Raw genomic sequence first — 23281 nt, forward strand, 5'->3', positions numbered from 1 at the left:
GTACCAGATAAATTCTTTGTACAAGCCAAATGTATAAGCATCCTCAACTAATTCCTATTTCAGCATCCACGTTAGATATACAATAAACCACAAGTATCGGAATTAAGAAATGCATACGTGGATGAAGTATTTTAGCCAAAGCTGAAGAAAATCAAAACTAAAGGAAGTCAAATCTCAATCTAGAATTTGTGCCTTATTCTACTGTGCCTCCTAAACAGCGCTACATCAGTACAGCACGGTGGGTTTCTGCAGACAAACTCTCGAGTTTCCTGGCACTTACCTCTCCACCACAGTGAGCGCGTCGTTGAAGCGGGCAGCAAAGACATCCCCGATGAAGTACTCGGCCAGCCGCCCCACAGCCTGCAGCAGGGAGCTGAGGTCCCTCAGAGCACAGTGGAGCCGCCGGCAGTCATTCTCCGCTGTGATATTCAGCCTCCGAGCTGCAGGGGGAGACACAGGGCAGCCAGTTCCTGATGCGCGTTCAGAAACTGCCCCTCGGCCAACGAAACCCTCTGGCCCCTGCACTCTTTCCTTGCATGTTTAGGATGTTTAGGTCAAAGATGCATGGGCAGAAATTTACATTAAGCAGAAGGCACATGTGCGCCTTGCAAGAAAAATTGTATGGTTTACGGTATCTGAAACTCAGCATTTTATCTCCTTTCAAGGGGCACTTTGCTTCAGGTAATTTGTTTCTTAATCAACATAAATTAGCGGAAAAAAAAAGTAAAAATGGCAGCAGATCCGAGGAACATCACACATGGCCTGTACTCACTTGTCCCAGTAGTGACGATGAACTGCTGCAGGCCCAGGTAAACGTCCAGATTTTCCTGCAACACTGGGAACTGAGAGAAGAGGCTCAGCATTAGAGCTAATCCCAGGTTGGGTCCCTAACATGCTGCTAAACCACAATGCTCAACCTCACACGCACACACGGGGACATGTGAACTAATGCAAACTAAGCCCGTTTGGGATGCAAACTAGAGCTTCTTTAAACAAAAGTTTTAACGAGAACTTCAGCCTAGTTGCTTGACATTCTCAACAAGACTTTCTATATGGGATCACAACTGGTAAAATGAAGATAGTATGGAGTATGACAGCCTAAATTACCATTGGCATTTCTGAACTTGAGAGGAATAACTTCCAAGGTACATGAATCACATCATTCAGATGGTTAGACCATGAAAAAAGCCTCAAAACACTAAATTTGGTCATCCATCATTCCCAGGAAAGAGCCCAGACTTACCAGCGTGGAGAAGGCATGGGAGGGCAGGAGCTCCATCACTTTTGCCACCACCTCCAGACTCTGCCTCAGGTAGCGCTGCCACTCTGTCTGTTGCTGAGCAGACCATTTACAGAGATGAGGGTCAAGGCCACAGAAATCACTGACACAATTCACCCAATCAGAGATGCACATTATTGCTAGAGATATCCCAATCGGTCAGATTCACAAACATACCAATTCTTATTACCACATCTATGACTTAACATTTTGAAGATAAAATGTCAGTGCGCCGTATATGTTACAGTTAGACATACAGTTATATGGTGCTCTGGGTAGTTAAAATGTGTGAACGAGCAATTCCAACTTGGTGTGAATGCACAGTTTTGCTGCTTTAGTATATTATCATCCCTCAAACAATCCTCTACACAGCTCACCCAGCTGAGATAGGTAGGAGAAATGGACCGGTGCCTTACATCATCATCCAGAGTCTCGTCATCCAGCTCTTCCAGCTGGGCCTGGTTATAGCGGAACTGGATTCGGTTCAGCACTTCCTGCAACAGCAGCACCAGGGCGTCCTTGTACCTGAGCGGAACAGAACAGAAGCTGTTACCTTCTATTCCTTTCGGGAAGTATAAGCGAGTTGTTTTTTTTCCACACCCCTATGCCATCTCAATTGCATCCTTGTTTCAAAATGTCAAGAGAACTGGTTTACGGCTTGATTTCTAATTAATTTTACTATTGGTAGACCAAACGCTACATAGCGCTGCTATGTGGAGCTTCACAATACACTGTCTCCGAATGACCAGGTCTTTCCACCACAATCCTGGGGAACTCCAGACTCAAGAACAGGACACTAGCCTAAGCAGCCTAATTTTGATTGGAGTGGAACTGACGAATATTTGTTTGAAATCCTTATAATCAGCAGGGAAGAAAGCTATAGCAAGAAAGTGGCTTCTCCCAGATGTACCAACAATGAATGACTGTATTGAATTAATAAAAGAAATATATATAATGGATAAAATAACATTTTCACTAAAATTACAAATGAAACAAATTGTCAAATATTGGTCTAGATGGGTTCAGTACATTAAACCTTTAAGGTCGGAATTTGTTGAGAAACAAAATAACTAAATTTTAATGAGGTACATTTATATAGTCTCTTCCTTTTTCATATTCATAAATGTATACATCTTCCTCATTCTAAATGTATATAGCTTTGTTTAAAAGTTATACAACCGTAAAATACTAGGGGAACAAACAGGAATAGACAATTTTTGCTTGTGATGTATAGTCGAAAGTGTACTGTAAAAGTAAGGCTGAATAATGGTGGTTTACATGTAAAATGTAAAATAAAAAATAATAAAAAAAGACACTGAAGTTCCCAGGTGCACACATGAATATCTGACCCATATGCTGCCCTCTCCACAGAGCTGCACAAACCTGCACCTCATGCAATGATTTAACTATATCTTCACATTACTTATTGCTTGTCAAAACTCCAACATGTTTTTCAGATTGATTCCTCCTGAAGCATTCTATATAAATATTTTTTGCGGTCTGTCTCAATAATCCGGTATATCAAAAGAACAGCAGATAGCAAACTGGTAGAGTGCAAACAAGGCAGGACTATCATGATGAAAATCTGTGGCTAACAGGGTTTGTTCTCTCCACATCTTGCTAGTGCTTGAGATCTACCATTATTATGGTGAACAAACAACTGTACTGGAGCAGCTCACTCTCACAACAGCAATTAAATGCAGACGAGTCGTAGTGCAATATAGGTCACAAACGAACACTACTGCACAGCCAACTCAAGATCAGCACTGTCTAGTTTTCCACAAGTGCCCCCGTCAGATGACTGTAGCCCTGGAAATGACATCACAAGTTGGCTTTTCACAGACGGGCAGTCATTGGTGCGTGCAGGCCATCTGTGTGTGCTAACAGAGGCACTCCTCCAGCACAGCCAGGCAATGAGGCTCAGGGGAGCTTAAAAAGGATGTGGCGGAGCCCTTTGAGATTGAGAAAGCAGGAAGTGATGCGTGCCGTCGTGATGAACGAAACCGCACTGTGGCTTTCTCATTTAAAAAGTCTTTTGACAAAGCTTACTATTTGCTCACCTATTTGCTAGGGCAAAAACAAGTCGGTGTAGTGGGGGGGAACAAGTTCATGCTAAGGTATCACAGCCTTAGAAGACCCGACAGTCCATTTAAAACAAAATGAATAAAATACAGAGGACTGAAACCTGTTTCCTCTGCCTAGTTCGTACTACTGTGGTTTCTACAAAGAACTAAGCCATGTATCTGATGGGGGAAGCTTAAGGGGTGTGATTATGTGAAATTTAAATGCTGAACGTTCAAAACAACCTAAAAATCCTTTGAATCACTTATGTGCACACAAATGTAGCTGCTAGGGAAATGCAACTTGTTTTGATGCAACTCTACTGACGTGCTGCTATGGACAGAAAAAAGAATGGCTGCTTAATCAGCTAAATTGATAAAGAAAACAACACTAGTTTAAGTAGGAATTCCAAAAACAGGCCTACCTGTTCAAAACACTATCGCGATCAGCTAACCGGCTCTTGATCTTTGTGGTCAGATAGTCCAAGAAGATGGTCCAGATATCAAGGCAGGAGAAGTAGCCTTCATGTGTGGGCTGCAAACACAGGACTTCAGGTTAAAAGACACATTAAAAATCTGAGGTCAGAGGCCGTTGGATAATATGTTGCCAAGCTCCATCTGTTACTTAATTTGTGCAAGCCGACATGATCAACTTTCACGTTTGAAGACTTGGAACCGCTAATTAATCTGGAAATTTCCATGTAAACAAGACAGTGGTCTAATTCTCAGTCTTCACTCTGTGACTCCGTGATGATGCTGTGAATCACTGTGCCGCCATACATGTAACATTGTGCTCTTTAAAGCTCATTGCGGAAAAAACCCAGATAGTTCCTGTGAATAAATAAAACGTATACAACAGACAGGCCAGATGGGCCCAGTAGTCCAGATTTGTGACCCTTATTATTTAAAAAACGAAGTACCTGGTGGAAAGTGTACTTGAAGAGAAGCTCTAGAAACTCCACAACAGGGAACTGAGCATTGGACTCAATCCGTCTCAGGTGAACGCTGACAAACAGGCGCAGGAAGTCCGTGAACTTCTCAATGTAGCTGCATGTCAAAAAGGAGCAGATAAAGAAAAAAAACAAGACAGGTTAGACCACGTGTGCAAGAAAAGGAAAATAAATGTATTGAATGAAGAATTCTGAAGTATACAATTAGAAATGACACACTCATTCAGAATTCCGTTCATCAAAAAAACAAAACAAAACCAACCAAAAAAAAAAAGCAGCCAGTTACAGAATATAAAGGAATAAAACTAAAAGTAGTTTTAAATACAAATAAAACCCCTTCAACAATTACCTAAGGGACCGGCAACCCTTCACTCCAAACACACCTGAAATACAGCAGAAAAGACATGCTAGTCAAGAGCCACTTTCAGCCAAGTGGAGACAAAAGATGAAAACTCACGTCTCTATGGGCTCCTGCACACAGAGCAACCTCAAGACACCCATTGTGCCATTTACTTAAAGAGTCACGTCCAATGGCCTGCACGTGTGTACATGCGGTTTGAGTATTCTCTAGCGCTTTTGCTGAAGCAAGACTAGCAAAGAAAAATCTTTCCTTCGTGCCGTAGCCGTTCAGGGATGCAGGGAGGGGAAGGACCGGCAAAGCTCCACAGCCTTGCTCACGCGACCGGGAATGTCTCACAAAAGCAAAACGCGCCCCCCTCAGTCTTCCTGGAGGGAGGCTTTTTCAGAAACGTTATTTGCAAAGAAAGAGATGGATGAAAAAAATCCAGGCAGAAAACACCATAGAAAAAGAGACCGAACCATGCAAAGTCAATGGCGCCTTTAAGAAGTTAACATCCACCCCAGCCTCACCACCAAGAACTAGAGTATGGTGGGTATTTTTAATGTGCAATAATGCTGATACAATTATACACCAGATGGAAATGCAGTATATTTTTCTGCCGAATCAGTATGTTTCGAGGTTGTTTCAGAACAAAAGTTTCGGACTTTTGTCTCCACGTGGTTCGTATCGCTGCAAGTGTGTTGATGTGCTCTCAAAAATGGCTACAGTAGGCCGAGGACAACTTCTTTGCCTGTCTGATCTTTCACAACTGCTCAGAGCTACATCTCTGCAGCTAAACCATCGATATCAAGGTCTCCCGCAATCAATAAACCAATTACAAAGACCAGTTACGGATGATCTTGCTGATCACCATGCTCTTACTTACAAATAGCTAGCTCATCCCACTCTGACAGACCATGGGTTTCTTAAAACGAGTCTCAAGCAATCCTGAACACTAAAAGTAGAAGAGTTTGGTCTGCCACATGGACCAAACGTAGTGCACAAATAAGGAAGGAGAGGAGATAAATTTACAAAAGAAGAGAAAAACGGAAGGGGTTTTCAAGGACTGCGGATTTCTTTTCTGCACAAATGGGAAGTAACAGGTCTGGACTGTCCAACCTGACAGGCAGCAAAGGCCAGATTCAGTTCAGGGTACCACTGTTGTTCATGCTTGTCATTTCCTATGCTGTCCCAAAAGGAACCACCAGACTTGTCCTAAAGGTCTCAGTTACAGTTTTCTTTTTTAATATTTATTAAACATATATTTTACATTCTAGGTTTAGCGCTGGCTCATTATATCCAGAAGGTATGGGGAAACGGCTCTAAAGTAACCACAGGACCATCAGGGTTATGTGAAAAGAAGAATTGTAATTTTGTGCGTCAAACATGTGACTCCTAGGTAAATGGACAAATGGTTTAGGTTTAGGTTTAGGTTTAGGGATTGAACCAGCAACACATACACTGGTCCTGCTCAGGAGATAAGGTGCTGAGAAGGTTAATTACCAGAAATCTATTCCCCTGCAGTCCTACTCCAGGCTCCAAAGTCACATAAAAGGACTGCCGCCATCTCACAGCGAACCAAAAACAGGTACAGGGCTGGCGGATCTCCATTAATAAGGCAGATTAGCCGGTGAGCTGAGCTCATTCGCTCTATTGACTTGAAATAACCAAGTTGTTATTTGGTTAATGTGGAGCTATTAGAAAGAGATACTGCCCCCCATCCCCCACGGAATCCCACCCCCGATCCTACAGACCCCACTGCCGGGGAAGCAGGAGAGTGACCTGGAGAAGGGAACACAGCGATCCCCTTACCTCGCGACGCCTCTTCCGACGGCTGAATTTAAAATGCCTCACCTGCACCTCGGGTGACTGTGCCTCCCTGGCAGACAGCACCTATGGTACAACAGCAGGGTTGGGGGTGGAGGGGGGGGGAGGTGGGACAGGAGGGAAAGGACACAGACCTGACACTTGCACGCTGCCACTCACCTCCCACACCCTCCCGACTCTCCTACTGCCAGGCAGGCGCCAGCCTGCAAGGGGCGGGCCAGGGAGAGGGGGGCTAGTCATAAAAAAGCCAGCCGCTCAACCGCCAAAGGGCCGAGAATTCCTCAGAGCCAGGCAACACGAGCTGCAAGGCCCTCGTGTGTTCTGGGAGCACGAAAACGCTGGCAGCACAACCATATCAGCCAGTCTGAACACAAGCCGCCAGGGCCCTAGGGATAAAAACGTACCTCCTAAAAACAACACACAGCCTACGGTACGAAATGCCCCAGGTTGGACGGTTAAAGACATTTCAGCCCCCGGCACGGCGACAGGGGTTTGAGAAGTCACAGGACCTGCTCTCTCTCCGGCTGCGGGGGGGTTGGGGTGCCTGCGGGGTCCCTCACCTCTCATCGAGCTCCTCCAGCCGGCTCTTGATGGAGTGGGCGTTGTTCTCCCGCGTCAGCTTCTGCAGCAGGAAGAAGGTCTGCTGGAACATGCGCAGGAGGTACTCCTCGAAGTCCAGGGGCACGCAGTTCTTGGACATGAGCTCGTTGACGCACGTCATGGCCAGCACGCCCAGCCGGGCCCCGTCCGCCCCCCCCGCCGGGACCTGCGTGCTGCCGTTCAGGGGGCCGGAGCCCGAGGTGGGGACGGGGGTGGAGTGGCCCAGCTTGCCCTTGCCGCTCCCTCGCGAGTCGCAGCCGAAGCGGGCGAAGTGGAAGATGGCGGCCAGGAGGGAAGGCGTGATGCTGGTGGAGAGCGGGATCCAGCTGAAGAGGTGAGCCAGGCACTCCAGGGCCAGGGTGCAGAGCTGATGGCTCTCCTCATCCAGCGCCGGGATGGGCTGGGACAGCAGCTTGGAGTAGTACGGGCCCTGCAGCAGACTGCTCAGCAGGTCCCCTGCAGACAGGTTTTCGCAAGAGGAAGCAGAACCAGCGCTGGTGAATGGTCAGCTCGTACCAGCAGACGTTTAAAAACAAAACAGGAAGCAAACAAGGAATGTGCAATGCAGCCTCGAAACCCTTGTTTTTTTAAAAAGGATCTGCACGAGTTGAAACCCTCATATCATGGCGATCGGTTATACAAAGCAATAGTGTTTTCGCCCTTCAGAGTTGTCCCGATTTTTAAATCCGTCTTGCGTGCGTAGGCACGTGCTCGGCTTACCCAATCTTGTTTGAGTGCGCGTGCCAGGGTGCAAAGACAGACAAAATATCCCGTATGCACAAACAAACACACAGCTATAAATCTGGATTTTTTGGAAAAATGCCGCCTGAAGGGGCCACAGAAATAGTTGATGGGCAGAGATTTCCAGCTTGTGAACCTTACCGCTTTCGCCTGACGTGGGTGAGGGAGGTGGGGTGGCAGCAGTAACACTGTGTTTATCCCAGATTGTTTCCAGAATACCTGCCGGGTCATGAAAAACATACAATCTATTATGCGGATGAAAAAAGGAGCTCTGTAGTGCACTCCCTCTGGTGCAAGCTCACAGAGCTGAATGTGCTGCATCAGCAGCGTGTATTCATCGGAGCCTGCATACCCACCCCATTGTTCACAGGGACAGCGTTACTGGGAGTCATTTCCATCACCAAACCCTCGGGCACAAAGCACCGGAAGAATATATACGCTTTCCGCCTCTTAGTTTCAAAAAGAAAAGCAGCTGAAGTTTGTCCCTTGAAAAATGCGAAGACAGATTCCAACACGGCCTTTTTAAAGCGCTTCGCTGGGAAAACTGGAGAACCCTTTATCAAACCAGGTGAAACAACAGATTTTAGTTAAGCCGGTATGTGTTTAAAAAGATTAAATACGTTTCCGGAATGAGACAACACGCTGGCACCCTTTATCAGTTTTCCCAATTATTTGGTTAAGATAGACCCCAACTGTCCCATATCTTAAGTAAATAATGTATTACATTTTAAACTTTAAACAGACTGAATGATTTAGTTATGCCTGCAGGTTCCTTTTTGTCAATTTTGCAATTGAGCAGAAAGCATACAAAACAAGGCGGTTTTGGCTGAAACATCTCGGGGCTGACCGCTGGTGGAAGAGTGGGCTCCGTGTATGCCCGGGCATGCCGATCGCGTGGTGCTCATCAGGCACCGGCGCGGACTCACCGGTGAGCAGGCTCAGCACGGTGGGCACCTGCTCCAGCAGCAGTTTGCGCAGCTCCTCCTTGCGCGCCACACTCAGGTCCTCCCGCGGGCAGGCCAGCTCTTCCGACGTCGTCTTCAGCAGGATCAGACCAAGGGGGGCCATCGCGGGCGACTGGATCAGCTGTGAGGAGAATGCACACGCAGAATTAGGCTGCAGAGTTACGCCAGGTCCGTCAGCCATTGCCGGACTGAAACACCCGGTCTGGCACAGGCCGTATGCGGATCCGAGGCTCAGACTGAGACACAATCTTGTTTAAATCTGCATGGCGGGGTGCAATTTCTATTAAAAATGTATAAATCATATTTCTAACAATGTAATTTGATTTTGACGGCATGCGTCACTCGTTACGAGATGGAAAACAAATTGAATATGCACGCTTATATAAACCATCATGTGCAATTAGTAATGCATTCAATCTGTAGTGGAGTTACACTAATAATCTCCAATCCATCAACATCACTGAGAGAGTGTGTCAATTCCAGCTATGTGGAACACAGGCAACAAAGCACTAGGAAAGGCAATGTAAGGCAGTTACAATATAAAGTTTAGCGGCTGAAAGATCAGCTTGAAATCGCAGACTTTTGCGGAGGTTTGGTAACCGGATTGTAATTGACCACTCTGGCTGGTTCCAGGGGTCTCAATGCAAATAAAAACTGCTGGATGTCAGAAGGCAGTTTCTTCTAACTGAGGCAATAAATGCCTAGGGTGCTGGAGGCTCTTCAGGTATTTAAAGGTGCACAGAAATCAAAGGTAATCAAGAAGTGTTTTCATAGGTATATCTGTGGTACGGCTCACACATCGGCACGTCTCGGCCTCCCCTGCTTCCTCATTTGCGTTGCCGTCAAAATGTTTTTGACGCATTAGAGCTGCAGAGATCTGAAAGGGGACGGCTCAGCCACGTCAAACTGCTCAACAAAAACGGGCAGCTTGCAGTCATTTCATTATTATAAGTATGAAACAACTGCACACCACGGTTAGCTTGGGGTACTGCAGATCTAAAGTTACTCTCAGAAAGCAGAGGATGTGAAGGTACTGGAGCATTATCATTCAAAATTTGAAAGGAAACATTACATTGCAGCAAAGCCACAGTGCATTTAACTATTACTTTAAATCTTAACTGAACCCATTTTCGTCTTGCAGGTTACCCACAGTATAACTACAGAACAAGACCAATTTTACCACATTACGGGAGATTGTTTTTAAAAGTACATGAACTATTTACCATGGTATTCACTACTGTCTAGCTATCCACTAGGAACATAACCTTGAGCTCTGCAGCTCTTTCCTCAGATGCAGTCACGCGTCTCAAACTGTGGTATTACAGAACAAAAAGCTGTCATGCAGCTCTAAAGCTTTATTTTTAACACTGAACCTAGAGTGACACTGAAGCTTTCAGGCACGTAAACCACACTGAAGCCCTCGTCAGTGCGCAAGAGGGATTTCACACGAATCTGCTCCGTAAATTCTCCTCAGACTTGATAAACCAAAGAACTGAGAGTAGCTATTTTTGCCAAGAAAATGTTCAGTATGATCAAACATTTCCCTTTTAAGTGAAACGCAAAGGTTAGTGTCAAGTGTTGAATTGTTTACATATTAAATCTGGAAGGACTGAAAATACCATGTTTTGTAGACCCTTCCAGGCAGTTTAATAAATAATACATTCCAGGTGTTAGAAACGTTGTTTGGAGTATATGCTGAGGTATAACAGATGCTGAGCTCAGAAGCAGCTACAACAGAAGCGCTTCAGGGAGATTGGCAAATCTTTGACCAACAGGGCCCAGCCCTGGAAAGCCAAGAACCAGCAGTTTCCTAAATCATCAACAGCTGAAAACATTTGTAAATTGGTCAAATTAAGCTCAAGATGGGTTATGCTAGGTAGTTTAGAATTAGGAACGAAAGTCTGACAACATCACTATTTTAGACCAAGCTAAAGTGAAGGGGTTTAATCGATACTTAAAAAAGTTTCATGCGAAGGAAAGTCCCTGAGAAAACAAGACCAGAAGATAAAGACAGACGTTAAGATGATATGCAATAGGAACTGAGAAAAAGAAGCGCTTCTTCATATGGAGTTGTTGGTGGTGTTGATCACAATACCAAGCCACGGGGCTGAAAATGTTACCCTGGAATCTCGCAGGAAGCAGCTAGATGAGACACTCGGATCAGACAGCTTTGAGAAAAAAACAGGTGAAACCCTTCGCCACCGTCTAGTTTTTACTGCCTGAAGTCTCTCTCTCCTTTGCTTTCTCGATCACGTCCTTCAGTTTTAATTCCTCCTCTGATCTTCACTGAAACTAATTATTAGTTAAGAAGCCAGATCCCCCGTTTTCTTACATTTTAACAGCTTCTAAACGACAAACTTAATAACACGGCAAGCGCCCCAAAACGCCTGCGGACAGGCTTCGCCCATTTCAGGTCTAGGCCATTTTTGTTTCATGAATGCCAAACACACAGACAGAACTACGTGATGCTGGATTACAACCTGCCTTCCACATTCCACATCTGCGATTCCTACCCGATCGCACCGCGACGCGAAAACGGACAATGTTCTTGGAGGTCGGTCCTTGCAACACAAAGCCCTACGTCCCAAGGAGGGGCTTACCTGCAGGGTGTTTGTGAAGAAGTCATGATAGAACATGGGCCAGTCCTGCCTGCCGATGTCCACGATGACCTTGCACAACTTGTTGCGGATGAAGTAGGGTAGGGCTTTGTGCTCTGACAGCAGCAGCTTGGGCAGGCAGCTCCGGATCTCCATTTTGTCCTGAGAGGGCACGCCCAGCCACATCCTGTTGATAAGGTTCTGCGGGGACATTGCACAGTCAGCCATAGGGGTGCAGGTGGACACAGAGGGGGTGACTGTCGAGAACAGCCACAGCGCATCTCCCCAAGCTAGATATTACTGCATGGGCTTCCAAAATTAATTATAATCTTAGAAATAAGCTTAATATAAGTTCTTAATTAGAAGCCATTCTGGATGGTTACAGTTAACTAGCATTTTCATTTTATACTAACTACAAAAGTATATACATCCATACCAAACCTGACACTGATGTGGCTGTCTCTATTCTATCCAATTGAATCTCTGACAAAATTCGGATGACTCAAAATTTCCTTCATCTTAACAGTGACATTGCTAGACTACCCCCTATGTTAACATTAACTGTGACTGAAAAGCTGATCAACACATTTGTCTTCTCCCGAATTGACTACTGTAACGCTCAGCTCGCTGGGGTTTCTAAATCCACACTGAACAAACTCCAGTATTCAGCAGCCAGAATCCTGACCAGGTCTAGTGCAAGTGATCACATCACTCCTATCCTGGAGTTCCTGCACTGGCTTCCTGTCAAGTTTCGTGTTGACTTCAAAATCCTCATGCTCACCTATAAGACTCTGCATGGCTTGGCACCTCAGTACCTGCCTGAGCTGTTATCGCCCTACTCCCCACCTCTCAGCCTTCACTTTTCTAATTCTGGTCTCCTATCTGTCCCCCAAGCCCGTCTACACTCTATGGGTGGCAGGGCCTTCTGTTATGCCCCAAAGCTCCATGCCCAAGGATATCAGAGAGTCACCTTCTCTAAACTCCTTCAAATCCAGACTCAAAAACTTTTTCTTTAGAAGAGCCTTTACTTAACTGGTTCCATTCTTCACCCCTCTGCACCTACTTTATTCAGTACCACCATCTATTGTCTCCTCTAACTGTGTTTTTTTCAACCTGCTTATCTTGTGTATTTTTTAAAATTATTGCTTGACAACAACAACATGTAAAGTGCTTTGAGAAGCCACCTTTAAAGGCACTATATAAAATAAAGTTTATTATTAATTATTATAAAAGACTTATCTGAAACTTGAAAAAGAGAAAGATTCTCATTTGATTTTGCAGCGTTTCTATATTGGTTCCAACCACTGACAAGATATGAAAGATTAAACATCCAGTCGGCTCTTCTCTTATAAAAAGAATAAAATACAGCAAACCAATTCTGCTGAACTCCTTTAAAGATTCCTACATCGCTTGGAAAATCTATGTATGTGAAAATGATTTGTATTTACGCAATTCTGGGAGCTGAGGAAGATTCGAGCTAAACAGAAAACCATGCCTAAACAGGAAATCTATAACACAGGACTTTTAAGCATTGAGTCACTTCTAACTTGTAACGTGTAATCAATTGAGCTTCTATTGTTTCTGCTCATTCCAATGAACTCTTGAAGTTCTAATCTGTTCCCTGATTAAACAGTAGCCAGCCTCCCTTTAAGACGGCAGGGCTATATCAGTATCTGAGCTCCTTGGAGACACACCCATCATGAGCTCTCCAGTGTACCAGTGCTCTCTGCTGCAAACACTCTGCTGAGGAAACCTGTAGTCATGGCAAAGTGGAGTGTCTCAATCTGCATGTTGCGGCTCCACGCTCTGAAAACTGAATGCAACACAATCTCTTCTATATAAAAGCATAGTCCTATCTCCGCCAACCTCCTGCTCGAAGGACATTATATTCTATGAATTCTAAGTAGATACAATTGAGAATCAGGTCATAGAGCCTGTTCCTTCCTACTCTAGAGATTGCATTCAATTATTTTTAATGAGGTTTGGTTTGTTTGTCATGGTTCTGGTGCTCTGATTCTTCGTTGAGGGTCAAGAGGTCATGAAAAGAAACAAGCCCTGCCATTTAATTAGCAGCACAACACAAATATACTACAGAAACAGGATTTTCTTTTTTTAATCAGCCTACATGTGATAAGCCTTGTGATGCTTCCTGGAAAAGGCCTGGGCTCTCCTTCAAGCCTGTGTTATGGATAAAAGTGTCAGCGGAAAGAGCAGCTGTCCCAGAAGAAAGTGGAGCCCTCAGTTACTGCGATGGGGAGTCTAGGGACAGCACTGCTGCACAAATTCAATACAAGGATTTGCAGTGAGGAAATGTACAAGCTCTAACCCAAAACAGAAATAGAAAAAAAGAAATGTGTTTCATGACGTAAGCCACGTCTTTATGTCATAAAACATACTTTATGATCCACCTAAAGGTTTAGCGTGGAGATGGCAATACATACTTGGAGTATTTTAAGGAGCCTAACTGTAGAAAATCACTATCATGTTTAAGGCATTCTCTCTAACTAGCAGATCACAGACCCTCATCAGCTGCTGCAGAACCTTCTCAAACAAGACCACCAATTGGGGAGTAGTACAGTGCACTATACTGAAGGAATGCTGCTCTTCCCTTTTCAGACCAGCGGTCATGCAAGCTCAATGCTGCCATAGAAGAACCACCCCTGAACCAGCACTTCAGCAAACTCCAGAACCCCTTGCATTTAAAGACACGTCCAGCAGTTCAGCTACAGGAAAACTCACCTCGAACACAGTCAGGCTGTACATCATGACATACTCATTGCGAGTGTTGGAGAGGAAATAGAGGCAGTACCGCCATGCTCCTATCTGCTGAGCGAAGTTATTCAACAGCTCCTCTGCAGAGGGAAAAAAAAAAAAAACACCCAATCAAACATTCACTTGACATTGGTAGGATCATGGGTCTGGTAGAACAAATGTATTTGCTGTTCCATGAGTATTCTCTACTCATTACTCAATGCTGCAACTACAGGACACATTATGTCCCCAGACCGTCACTTCTGGTACTTAGGAAGTGCAAATGCAATAGATCTGACATTTTGAGCAACTGTAGTAGATGACTGAGACCTATTCACACTTATTAGGTCAGCCCTCAGACACCACATGAGATTTCAGGCAGCCTAGTGCAGTCACACTTGTGACAATAAACCAGGTGAAATTTCAGTAAATTACATTTTTGTTATTGTAAACATTATAATAGTGAAGTGGAAAATAAAATGAAGGGGAGAGAACACTTGCATAGATACACACATAATAGGAAACACTTCATTACTTGCGATGCTGTTGGTACGGCTTCATAAATATTTTTATACAAATATTAAGAACAGGTTTTATGTAGTCCTTGAACTCAGACATGTGTGGCTTATTACTTGCCACGTACTGTTTTTAATCTTTTTCAGTATCCCGTCCAAATGTCTCCTTAAAAATGTTGGACATTGTAAGGTATCACTTAAATCGGACACAAACCTATTTAAATGTTTGTGTTAACCACCAGATAGAATCTAATGTACTCTTGATGAGTCTTCAGGGTTTAGAAGCGTCAATAACAGTGTTTATGATGATAAAATGTTTAATAAAATGAGTTACCACAGCATTTTACTTTCCATTACTACATAGTTTCACCATCTTTGTAAATGGTACTGTATACTGACTACAAAACGACAATATGTACTTCCAACAGCTGCAATGATGTGTAGTAATCTGCACAATTGTTTAACAGTGTTAAGGATTTCTTTTTTTGTCATGTGCTGTTCATCAAAACTCTTTGTCCATTTCCATTTCCCAGATAAAAACACTAAATCTCAGCTAATTACAGAACAAGGCCAGAGGTGCTTTTTACTGAACACTGCAGCTGCTGAGAGTTTTACCACAAGCATCCCTCAAATTTCAGTCCTGCAGTTTAGGAATTTTCACCCGTTTTGGATAAAATGTTTCAACAGGCACTCTTGTCAGTTATGTAAAGTGCCACAATCATAACCATAATTAAAATATAATGGTAAAAAAGTATAAAACAACATCGGACAATGAATAGGTTTGTAAAATTGACCTAGTTAGGACAAAATGTATGTTAAAAATGCATTTTAAAGGAGGTAGATCTTTGTAAGTGAATGCTCCAAATACAGAACATCCAACAGTTGTCAATGTGTTGTGGCAGCCAGTGGCTTTAAAGAGGGATAGAACCAGGATGTATTCACCAGACAGATTTAACAAAAAAGTAACAATGTCAGAACGTCATCAACTGAATCCACAAGAGCAAACAGTCAAGTGAAAACGCACTTTGTACTCTAAAATAGATCTTAAAAATAATAAACTGTCAATATTTCTGCAGAAGAGCCCCGGGCAAACTTCTTTTGTATAAAAGTTTCACCAAACAATCTCCATTCAAAGAACCTCCATTCCGGCTGTTATAACGCAAAACCTTTTTATTCTGCTGTAATGCTGGCCTTCCATGTCCACTAGTGCAAGTTGAACCTATTTCTTAGAACTACCACAAATATCTAAAACTGTCAAGTCTAAAAGTCAATTCCAAAAGTGATTAAAACTGTACATCTTCTAAACCCACTGAACCTGAGCGTATATAATCGACACGCTAGAATCTGCACAATTCTTAAAAGACAACTTCTGTTATTTCTACAGCCAATACTGAATGGCTGTTTCGTTATTATAAGCAGCAAAAGTTCCTATTAATATACAGATGTACAACTCATCAACTTTGTTTTTTTTTTTCTTGCCTGTGAGTTTAAGAGCCACTTGTTAGCTTGTTACTTATGCGTTTTCACTGGTAACATGATCTGAAGAGATTTCCCCAGGACAGCTGGGTGCTCGCATGTACGTTTGGTCAGCCCAGGTCCTGCAATTACTGACCTGGGCGCAAGGGATCAAAGGTGGCCAGTTCATGCACGCCTTTAGATTTTTGGAATATTTTCAAAAGGAAATCTCGGGTTAAAAAAAACAAAGTAGGAGATAAACCTAACTTTCCTCAGAGAGAGAAAAATAAGTCAAGTGTGCCAATCTATTCATATATCAAAGAGCATATGGTCAAAGCAGGTCTGTGCCTGATGCTCTCGAGCAGAGATTAAGGTGTTTATAAGAGCTAAGGCTGAACACGTGCATGATGAGATACAGGTCCGGTCTCCAGCACCGGCTCCTACTCACCGATCTCCCTCTTGCGCTCATTGGTGGTGCAGGAATGAAAGAACTCGGTCATGAGGCTCTCCAGAGCGCGCAGTGAGGCCACCTCCGACGCCTAGAGTAAGAGAGAGAGAGGGAGGCTTTCAGGTCCCGCAGGCCACAGCGCAGCACACAGCACAGAGGCCATTGTGACTCCCGATGCTGAACTGCCGGGCCTGGCTTCCAGTAAATATATGCGAGATTAACACAAGTGCTACAGTACATGTTGGTCAAGATGGCTCGTGAGTATCTGCCCTCCATCTTTGCTGGTTTCAAACACTTTGAGCTCTTGCTAATGTTTAAACTTCCTCTTCTGATAAACAGTTGGTCTTCGGCTTTGACGATTTAAATAGCAAACAAATGTATTAACCATACATACAGTGTCCACTGTGACATGTTGTATGGAGAACAACACAAGAATGATAAAAGATTATACATACACTTAGTGCCTATGGACTGCCATGCATATACTGTATGCAAACACACAAGCTAATGAAGGCCCACAAATTTCCCTATGCTGTTATTAAAGTGTTCCCTATGTGAAATGGTTTAACATATCTAGTACAGCTACTTTTATAGGGTGGGAGATCTCTCACCCCTTAAGCAGCCATTAAGAAATGAGTCTTCCACTGTACCATCTGCCTAGTGCGTTGACTCAATTATAAATGCATGCATGAGACTAAAACCAAGTTACAGGAAGTAGTACTTTATTGTGTGCTTCACTGTCATTTTCCCAGAATTGGTTAATAGATGTTTGCACCACTGCTGTGCTGATTTGTTCATCACACTACCTACTAGGCAACAACACTGTAAGAAAATAAAAGCTTTGTCATATGTAAGGGAGAGGAGTTGGGGAAGCATGCTTTAACAGAAGTCAACAGAACTTAAAAGCTAAAAACAAGAACACAAATCTACCCTAGGCACATGACTATACTTCTTGCCAGGAATTCTTGCAAAGACTAGATTAAATATTATTACACTGTGCATTCAGGATGCATCTGTTAAAAATCACCTCTGTTGAGCTAATCAGAATCTGCACATTTCAATTCCCCGCCCCCAGCAATGTACGTAAAAAGGGAAGCAAACATTTAATATTTCCTATTGCACCTTATCAAACGCCTGCTGTGGCCTTCCCTTAACAGCTGATGAGCTGCTAGTGCATCCACGTCAGTTCTAGTCAGCTGGTAATTCAAATGTTATTCTACTGTAAAGACTGCCAGATGTGATGAGGGCACCTTCTCAAATTTGACTGGTCAGCTCGATCGAACACCTTCAATCAATTCTTGAAGTTTGTTCAATACGTTTTCCTAGGTTTTAAGAGAGGTGAGATATTTCAGTATGTAAAGAAAATGGACTGTGCACTAGATGAACTGAATCATTTAGGACGATGCCATTTTAATGCAACTCATTACAGGCAGTTTTGCTCAACCAGAATACTGGACCCAGGCATGTTTCATCAGTCCAGTGCTTGGGCATATGAGGGTCTAAACCTGTCTGGCTGTAATGAGCACTGGCGATTATATTATTGCTTTTCAAATCGTTCACTCCGAGCGCCTGCACTATGGACTCCATGTCATCAGAGAAGTCACGGAATACAGCTGGTAAAACTAACAGCGACCAACAACCTTCAAGAAAAACGCAGAAGACTTGCCTTTGAAAAAGTCTCAGAACAGTTATTTTGTACCTCTACATACCTTTACATTCCCCGATGGGGAAAAAAACACCTTGAAACACTCAACAGAGCATTCCTGCATAAACGCATCTGCTATGTCCTTCTTTTTCCTCCACCACTCAAAATAAAATGTTCTCACTTTCTCAAATCAGCATGGATTATTTTTTTTGTTGTTGTTTCTTACTTGTACCAGCAAGACCAACAGAAGTATCAAGGTCCCCGGTGGGACGGGGTAGTTCCATCTATCCATTTTTCTAACCTCTTTTATCCAATTCAGAGTCGCTGGGGAGCCAGAGCCTGTACCAGCAAGCAATGGGAGCAAGGCAGAATACACCCGGGGCCCACCACAGGACACACACAGACAACCACTTACTGTACACACTAGCGGCAGGGCTCATTTTCCCAGAAGACAGTTCATCTACCAGTATGTCTTGGGATTATGGGACCACCCAGAGGAAACTCAAACACACACAAACCCTACAAGGATAGCAACCCAGATCCAGAACTGAACCCCAGCACTGCAAAAGCAGCAATGTTAAGCACTGTACCACCGTGCTGCCCGAAATGGATGGCAATTCTAGTCAATTTAACACGAACAGACCCGCTGTGCACATCTGCAGGTATGTCCTTGTGCAAAATGAGAAGCTGAAACAGCACCATGTGTCCAGCTGCCAAACATTTGACAGGGCAATACTCCCTCGTCCTTTCTTAGCAAGAAAGTGAAACTAAGGCTACTTTTCCCAAGAACAAAACCTAGCAAAACTTTTTTTTTTACAGGCGTCACAAAGGGCCGATTTCATAAGCAATGTGGAAGGGAAGCTGAAATGCACTGCCACAAGCATCGTAAAAGGCTCTGCATATTCCAATAACCAGTTTACAATAAAAGTAATCACAGATGAAGCCGGATTACATAAAGCCAAATAAATGAACTGGAGGCTTGCCCAGAAATCTGACACACATGGCTAAGTATGACATCTGAAAACCTATAAGTCAGTTCCTTGTTTCTTTGGAGGTGATGACATCAGATCGTGCTAATAAGGGTCATCTCAACCAAATGGCAACAAGCAGAAGGCCGATCACGCAGGCGGTAACAAATTTAACTTGCGTTAAATTTGGACATGAATGCCTTTCAAAGGGAACAGGCATTTCCTCATTTTTCTTTCTGCCAGTTATATACATGAATATTCTCTGAAACATTTATAAAAACGCTGTTAATAAAGTCCTCAGTAATCTCAATCATTCACAGGGCATTGAAGGCTCTAACAACACTTGACTATGGGAAGATTTTGCGAAAATATTTTAAAATTACAATTTTTGTTTTCTTTTGTGGTAAATTTCCAAACAATACAATCAAAAAAGGCTGTTACCGAGATCACAGTTGGACTGATTGATCATTTAGTGACCCAAGACAGACACGGTGAGACATTCCCCAAGATCTCATTCCCACAGATCAATTACTTGAGCCCTTTAGCCTCCTGGAGGATTATAGTTGTTTAATGTTGATTGTTAGAACTGGCACTGTGTAAGTGAAATAAAATTACAATTCATGTATCAACAAAAAAACAACGTATGTCTGTATAGGTATACACAAGCACTGTTTCCCTATAGCATACAGTACATTAACTAGTAGATCCTAACCACCAGCTAGGATGAATGCCCAACAGAAGTAATATCGACAAGTATGCCCATCTACGACACAAGATTACTCCCTAGTTACAATACAGTAATATTACATTACTGTAGTAATATTACCATGTTATTTCTGATGAATCGCATGAATGCTTATGAACCTCAGATTGTACATGAGTACACAAAACTGTGTAGGAACAAGGAAATCTTCCATGTACAATGGAATTGCAGGCATAAATGCCTCAAGTAAAGGTATGCAAAAGTCACAAGATTTAAGGTAGGAAGGGGGGACCCATCTCTGTAAATATCTATGCCATGCAACAGGAAAGACTGCGATTTAAAAACAGGAAGCATCCCGATATCCAAGAGAAACTGGGGTCACTGAAATCACAAGTACAGCAGCCACAAGGCTGCATCTGCAGGTTGAACTAGAGGAAGGCCAACTACAGCAGTTCAACCACCTCAGGACTTCATATCACTGCTCACCTCCACTCCCAGAGAGACACTGACTCACAGCAGAAACACTCACCAGCGCTGTCGTTTCTATTTGGGTATCCACTAATCAACTACTGCTATTTACAACTGTCTTGGCAATTAACACACTTACTGACGAAATTCTATACAGTAACTTGAACACTAAAGATCCCCACTAGACAAGCTTCTAGGGCCACTTCTAGGTAGAAAATACAAACCCATCATCTCAGTTCTCTAGAAAACCTACAGACTGAGGCCAACAGTTGGCAGATGACATTTAACAGACCAGAGCAGAGTGTTACAAGCAGGTAGCAAAAATGGAAACTGAAAATGAGCTAATGCTGAGCTCAAAGAAGGGTGCCTTAGAAAAAGACTGAAACGTTGACACTTTTCTGCCTTAGACAATGCAATAAAAAGGCAAACAGAATGTTAGGATGTGTAGTTAGAAGTATACAAAGTAAATCATGGACTGCTAGATTAAAACTGCGCCATGTTCTAGTAGCGTGATATTACAACTGATATCCTGATTTCTTTCAAGGAAGGGTTGGAATAGATCTTCAGATCAATGGATGAATATCTACCAAACTTACAAGACAAGGCCTCATTTATGACCTTTCCTACAGGTTCCAAACGCCTAAGATCACAGTGATACAGCCATACAGAGGGTAATAACAGAAGATGGTGAAGATCTGGAGAAGGCTCCACAGTCTAAACTTTGTGTTTCTTTTCTTCTCTTTTCAGCATGGAATAAACCTATTACTTGTTCCTTTGCGGCCTACACCTGGACTACTATAGAAGATGGTGTCCAGCTATGTCACAGATAGATCTGACAGCACAATAATAATACCCTGGAGAATCTTCACTTTTCACTATGAAGATGTTTTACATGTTAAAAGGACAGGGCCTATTTCAGGTCTAGTCATGGGGGACGACACGAAAAGACATATTCTCTATATGAATCAGCAGACCTCCTGATTCTCGCGGCAATGTTGGGCCTGTGAAAATCCAACATCTCCAATATTTTGTACAGGAGCGTGGAAGTGAAAGAGAGCTGGAAGAAAGGAGGGGGAAACGGAGCAACACTTCCACATCCACGTAGGAAGTCAGCAGGCACGATCTGATCGTGGAAAACATACCTGACATTTTCTACCGTACCGGTAAATTCATTGCGTCACCAAAAAAAAAAACCCGTCACTGATGCGTAAAAAACAAAACTGTTGTGTTTACAACAGTGGAATTCAGGAATAAGCCAGAACACGCAAAGGATCGGGGATTCAAATATTTATCGTTTAACTAGCTACCTGGGAGGCTTGAGTGCCAAAGCGATCTCATTTCCTGCTCTGCACAGAGGTCTTCCAAAACGCACACGTACGGGGATTTAAGACCATGAGGTCACGAACTAAAACCAGGCAAGTCCAGCTTCCAGGTGGGGCTGCGCACTGGTGGTGGAGGGGAGTCCCCATTAAAGCGCTTTGAGTGGGGTGTCCAGAAAAGCGCTATATAAGTGTAAGCAATTATTATTAATTCGGGAAGGCAGTGCGTAGGTGACTTCAACACACCGAATTCGTATTTAGACACCAACATGACTGTATTAGATGCCCAAATACACGGCTGCTGTAACGCCAGTTACATTTTTGAGCCGACAAAGCGATCGGCGTTTAACTTTAACGCGTAGCCGAGCACGGTCCCCGCGTTCAAGCCCCCCAAGCGCCCCCCGACCCGGGATGGAAATGCGGTTTCACGCACTACAGCCCCCCAGGTGTCGAGGCCAGCATTTCTGCTCACGGATGCCTCCAGCGAGAGAGGGTCCCCGCGGAAAGGGGGAAAACAGGTGTCACCCGAGTTCTGCGAAGGAAGAAGGGGGTTGCATTTCAGGAATGGCGATACCCGAGTTGCATCAAGAGCCACTCACCATTCCTGGAGCCAGCGTTGCGCCTCCGGGCTGTTCGGACTATTGCTTCAATTTGAGGTGTTGGCTGTTTCTCTTCACGTTCATACCTCCCCGTCTACTGACAGCAGAACCCGCTCGACTGCTCGCCCCTGAAAAAAGCACAGGCTGCCGGTGTGGCCACACAAACCGTAATACTTGATGCGCTGCCCTCGATACGGCTGCTGTTGATAAATCCTGCAGCCCAGGGTCCGCTATGGTGGGGGTGGGTGGGGGGTGGAGGGGGAGAGAGAGTCTTTACGGGACTCTTTTTGGGGAAAACCGGATGAAAACAGTGGCATAAAACCAGCGAGCAAAGCCCTTTCCTTCCATAAAACCCGCCGCGCCCCCTGAGATGTCGTCTTTGGGAGGAGGGGAGGAAAAAAACCCAAACACAGTACACTACGATAAAATAGACAAGTTCCTATTTTTCAGGTTGTTTTCTCCAGCCTCCTAGTAACTCTGCAGGTCTCCTCTCCAGTCAGGCCTCAGAACTTCCTCTCCGCGCAGCCCCTCCCCGCCGGAAGTGAAATCTTAATCTCGGGCCGGATGGAACCGGCTGCAGCCAGCCACGCGCTCGGGACTAGCGGTCGCGCTGTAGTTCGGGCTGGGCGCGGGTACGTCAGCGCCCGGGGCAGAGCCGTGAGAAAGAATGCGACCTTACAGCATCTGCCCCACGTGTGTAGCACAGACGCGAACGTACAGATGAACATCGAGCAGGGCGGCTTCCCGGCGCAGGCATGAATATCTCATACAGCCGCGTTTAAAAAAAAATAAAACTGAACACGTTAAGGCATATCAAACAGGAACGAAATAGTTAATAATATACTAGAACGATTTATTTACATGAAGTTGCAGAGTTAGTGTCAGCCCCAGGCTGATGTTCAGCGCACACGTCTGCGTTGAAAAACCAGTACGAGCAAGCCTTTCTGTGCGATTTGAGTCATTTTTAGGTATTTCATCTTTGCGAGCAATAGATTACATCAGCAAATTAAGCCCACTTGTATTTCGTTTTTTCTCCGCATGTCTCTGTATA

General features: G+C 44.0%; 1 protein-coding gene across 1 annotated transcript in view; it reads right to left on the bottom strand.

Annotated features, from left to right (window-relative positions):
• The window catches only part of xpo6 (exportin 6), a 34894-nt gene extending 12079 nt beyond the window's left edge, over positions 1-22815 (bottom strand). The window contains exons 1-13 of the mRNA XM_069180752.1: positions 22231-22815; positions 16529-16619; positions 14099-14211; positions 11363-11560; positions 8724-8883; positions 7939-8016; positions 7017-7512; positions 4260-4386; positions 3765-3874; positions 1696-1804; positions 1244-1336; positions 773-842; positions 281-440 (exon numbers count right to left, since the gene is read on the bottom strand). Of these exons, the coding sequence (XP_069036853.1) occupies positions 281-440; positions 773-842; positions 1244-1336; positions 1696-1804; positions 3765-3874; positions 4260-4386; positions 7017-7512; positions 7939-8016; positions 8724-8883; positions 11363-11560; positions 14099-14211; positions 16529-16619; positions 22231-22233 (1808 nt within the window). The 5' untranslated portion in view covers positions 22234-22815. The remainder of the gene's footprint in view (positions 1-280; positions 441-772; positions 843-1243; positions 1337-1695; positions 1805-3764; positions 3875-4259; positions 4387-7016; positions 7513-7938; positions 8017-8723; positions 8884-11362; positions 11561-14098; positions 14212-16528; positions 16620-22230) is intronic.
• Positions 22816-23281: the final 466 nt, after the last annotated feature.

The sequence above is a fragment of the Lepisosteus oculatus genome, chromosome 19, assembly GCF_040954835.1.
Source record: "Lepisosteus oculatus isolate fLepOcu1 chromosome 19, fLepOcu1.hap2, whole genome shotgun sequence".
NCBI classification, from domain to species: Eukaryota; Metazoa; Chordata; class Actinopteri; order Semionotiformes; family Lepisosteidae; genus Lepisosteus; species Lepisosteus oculatus.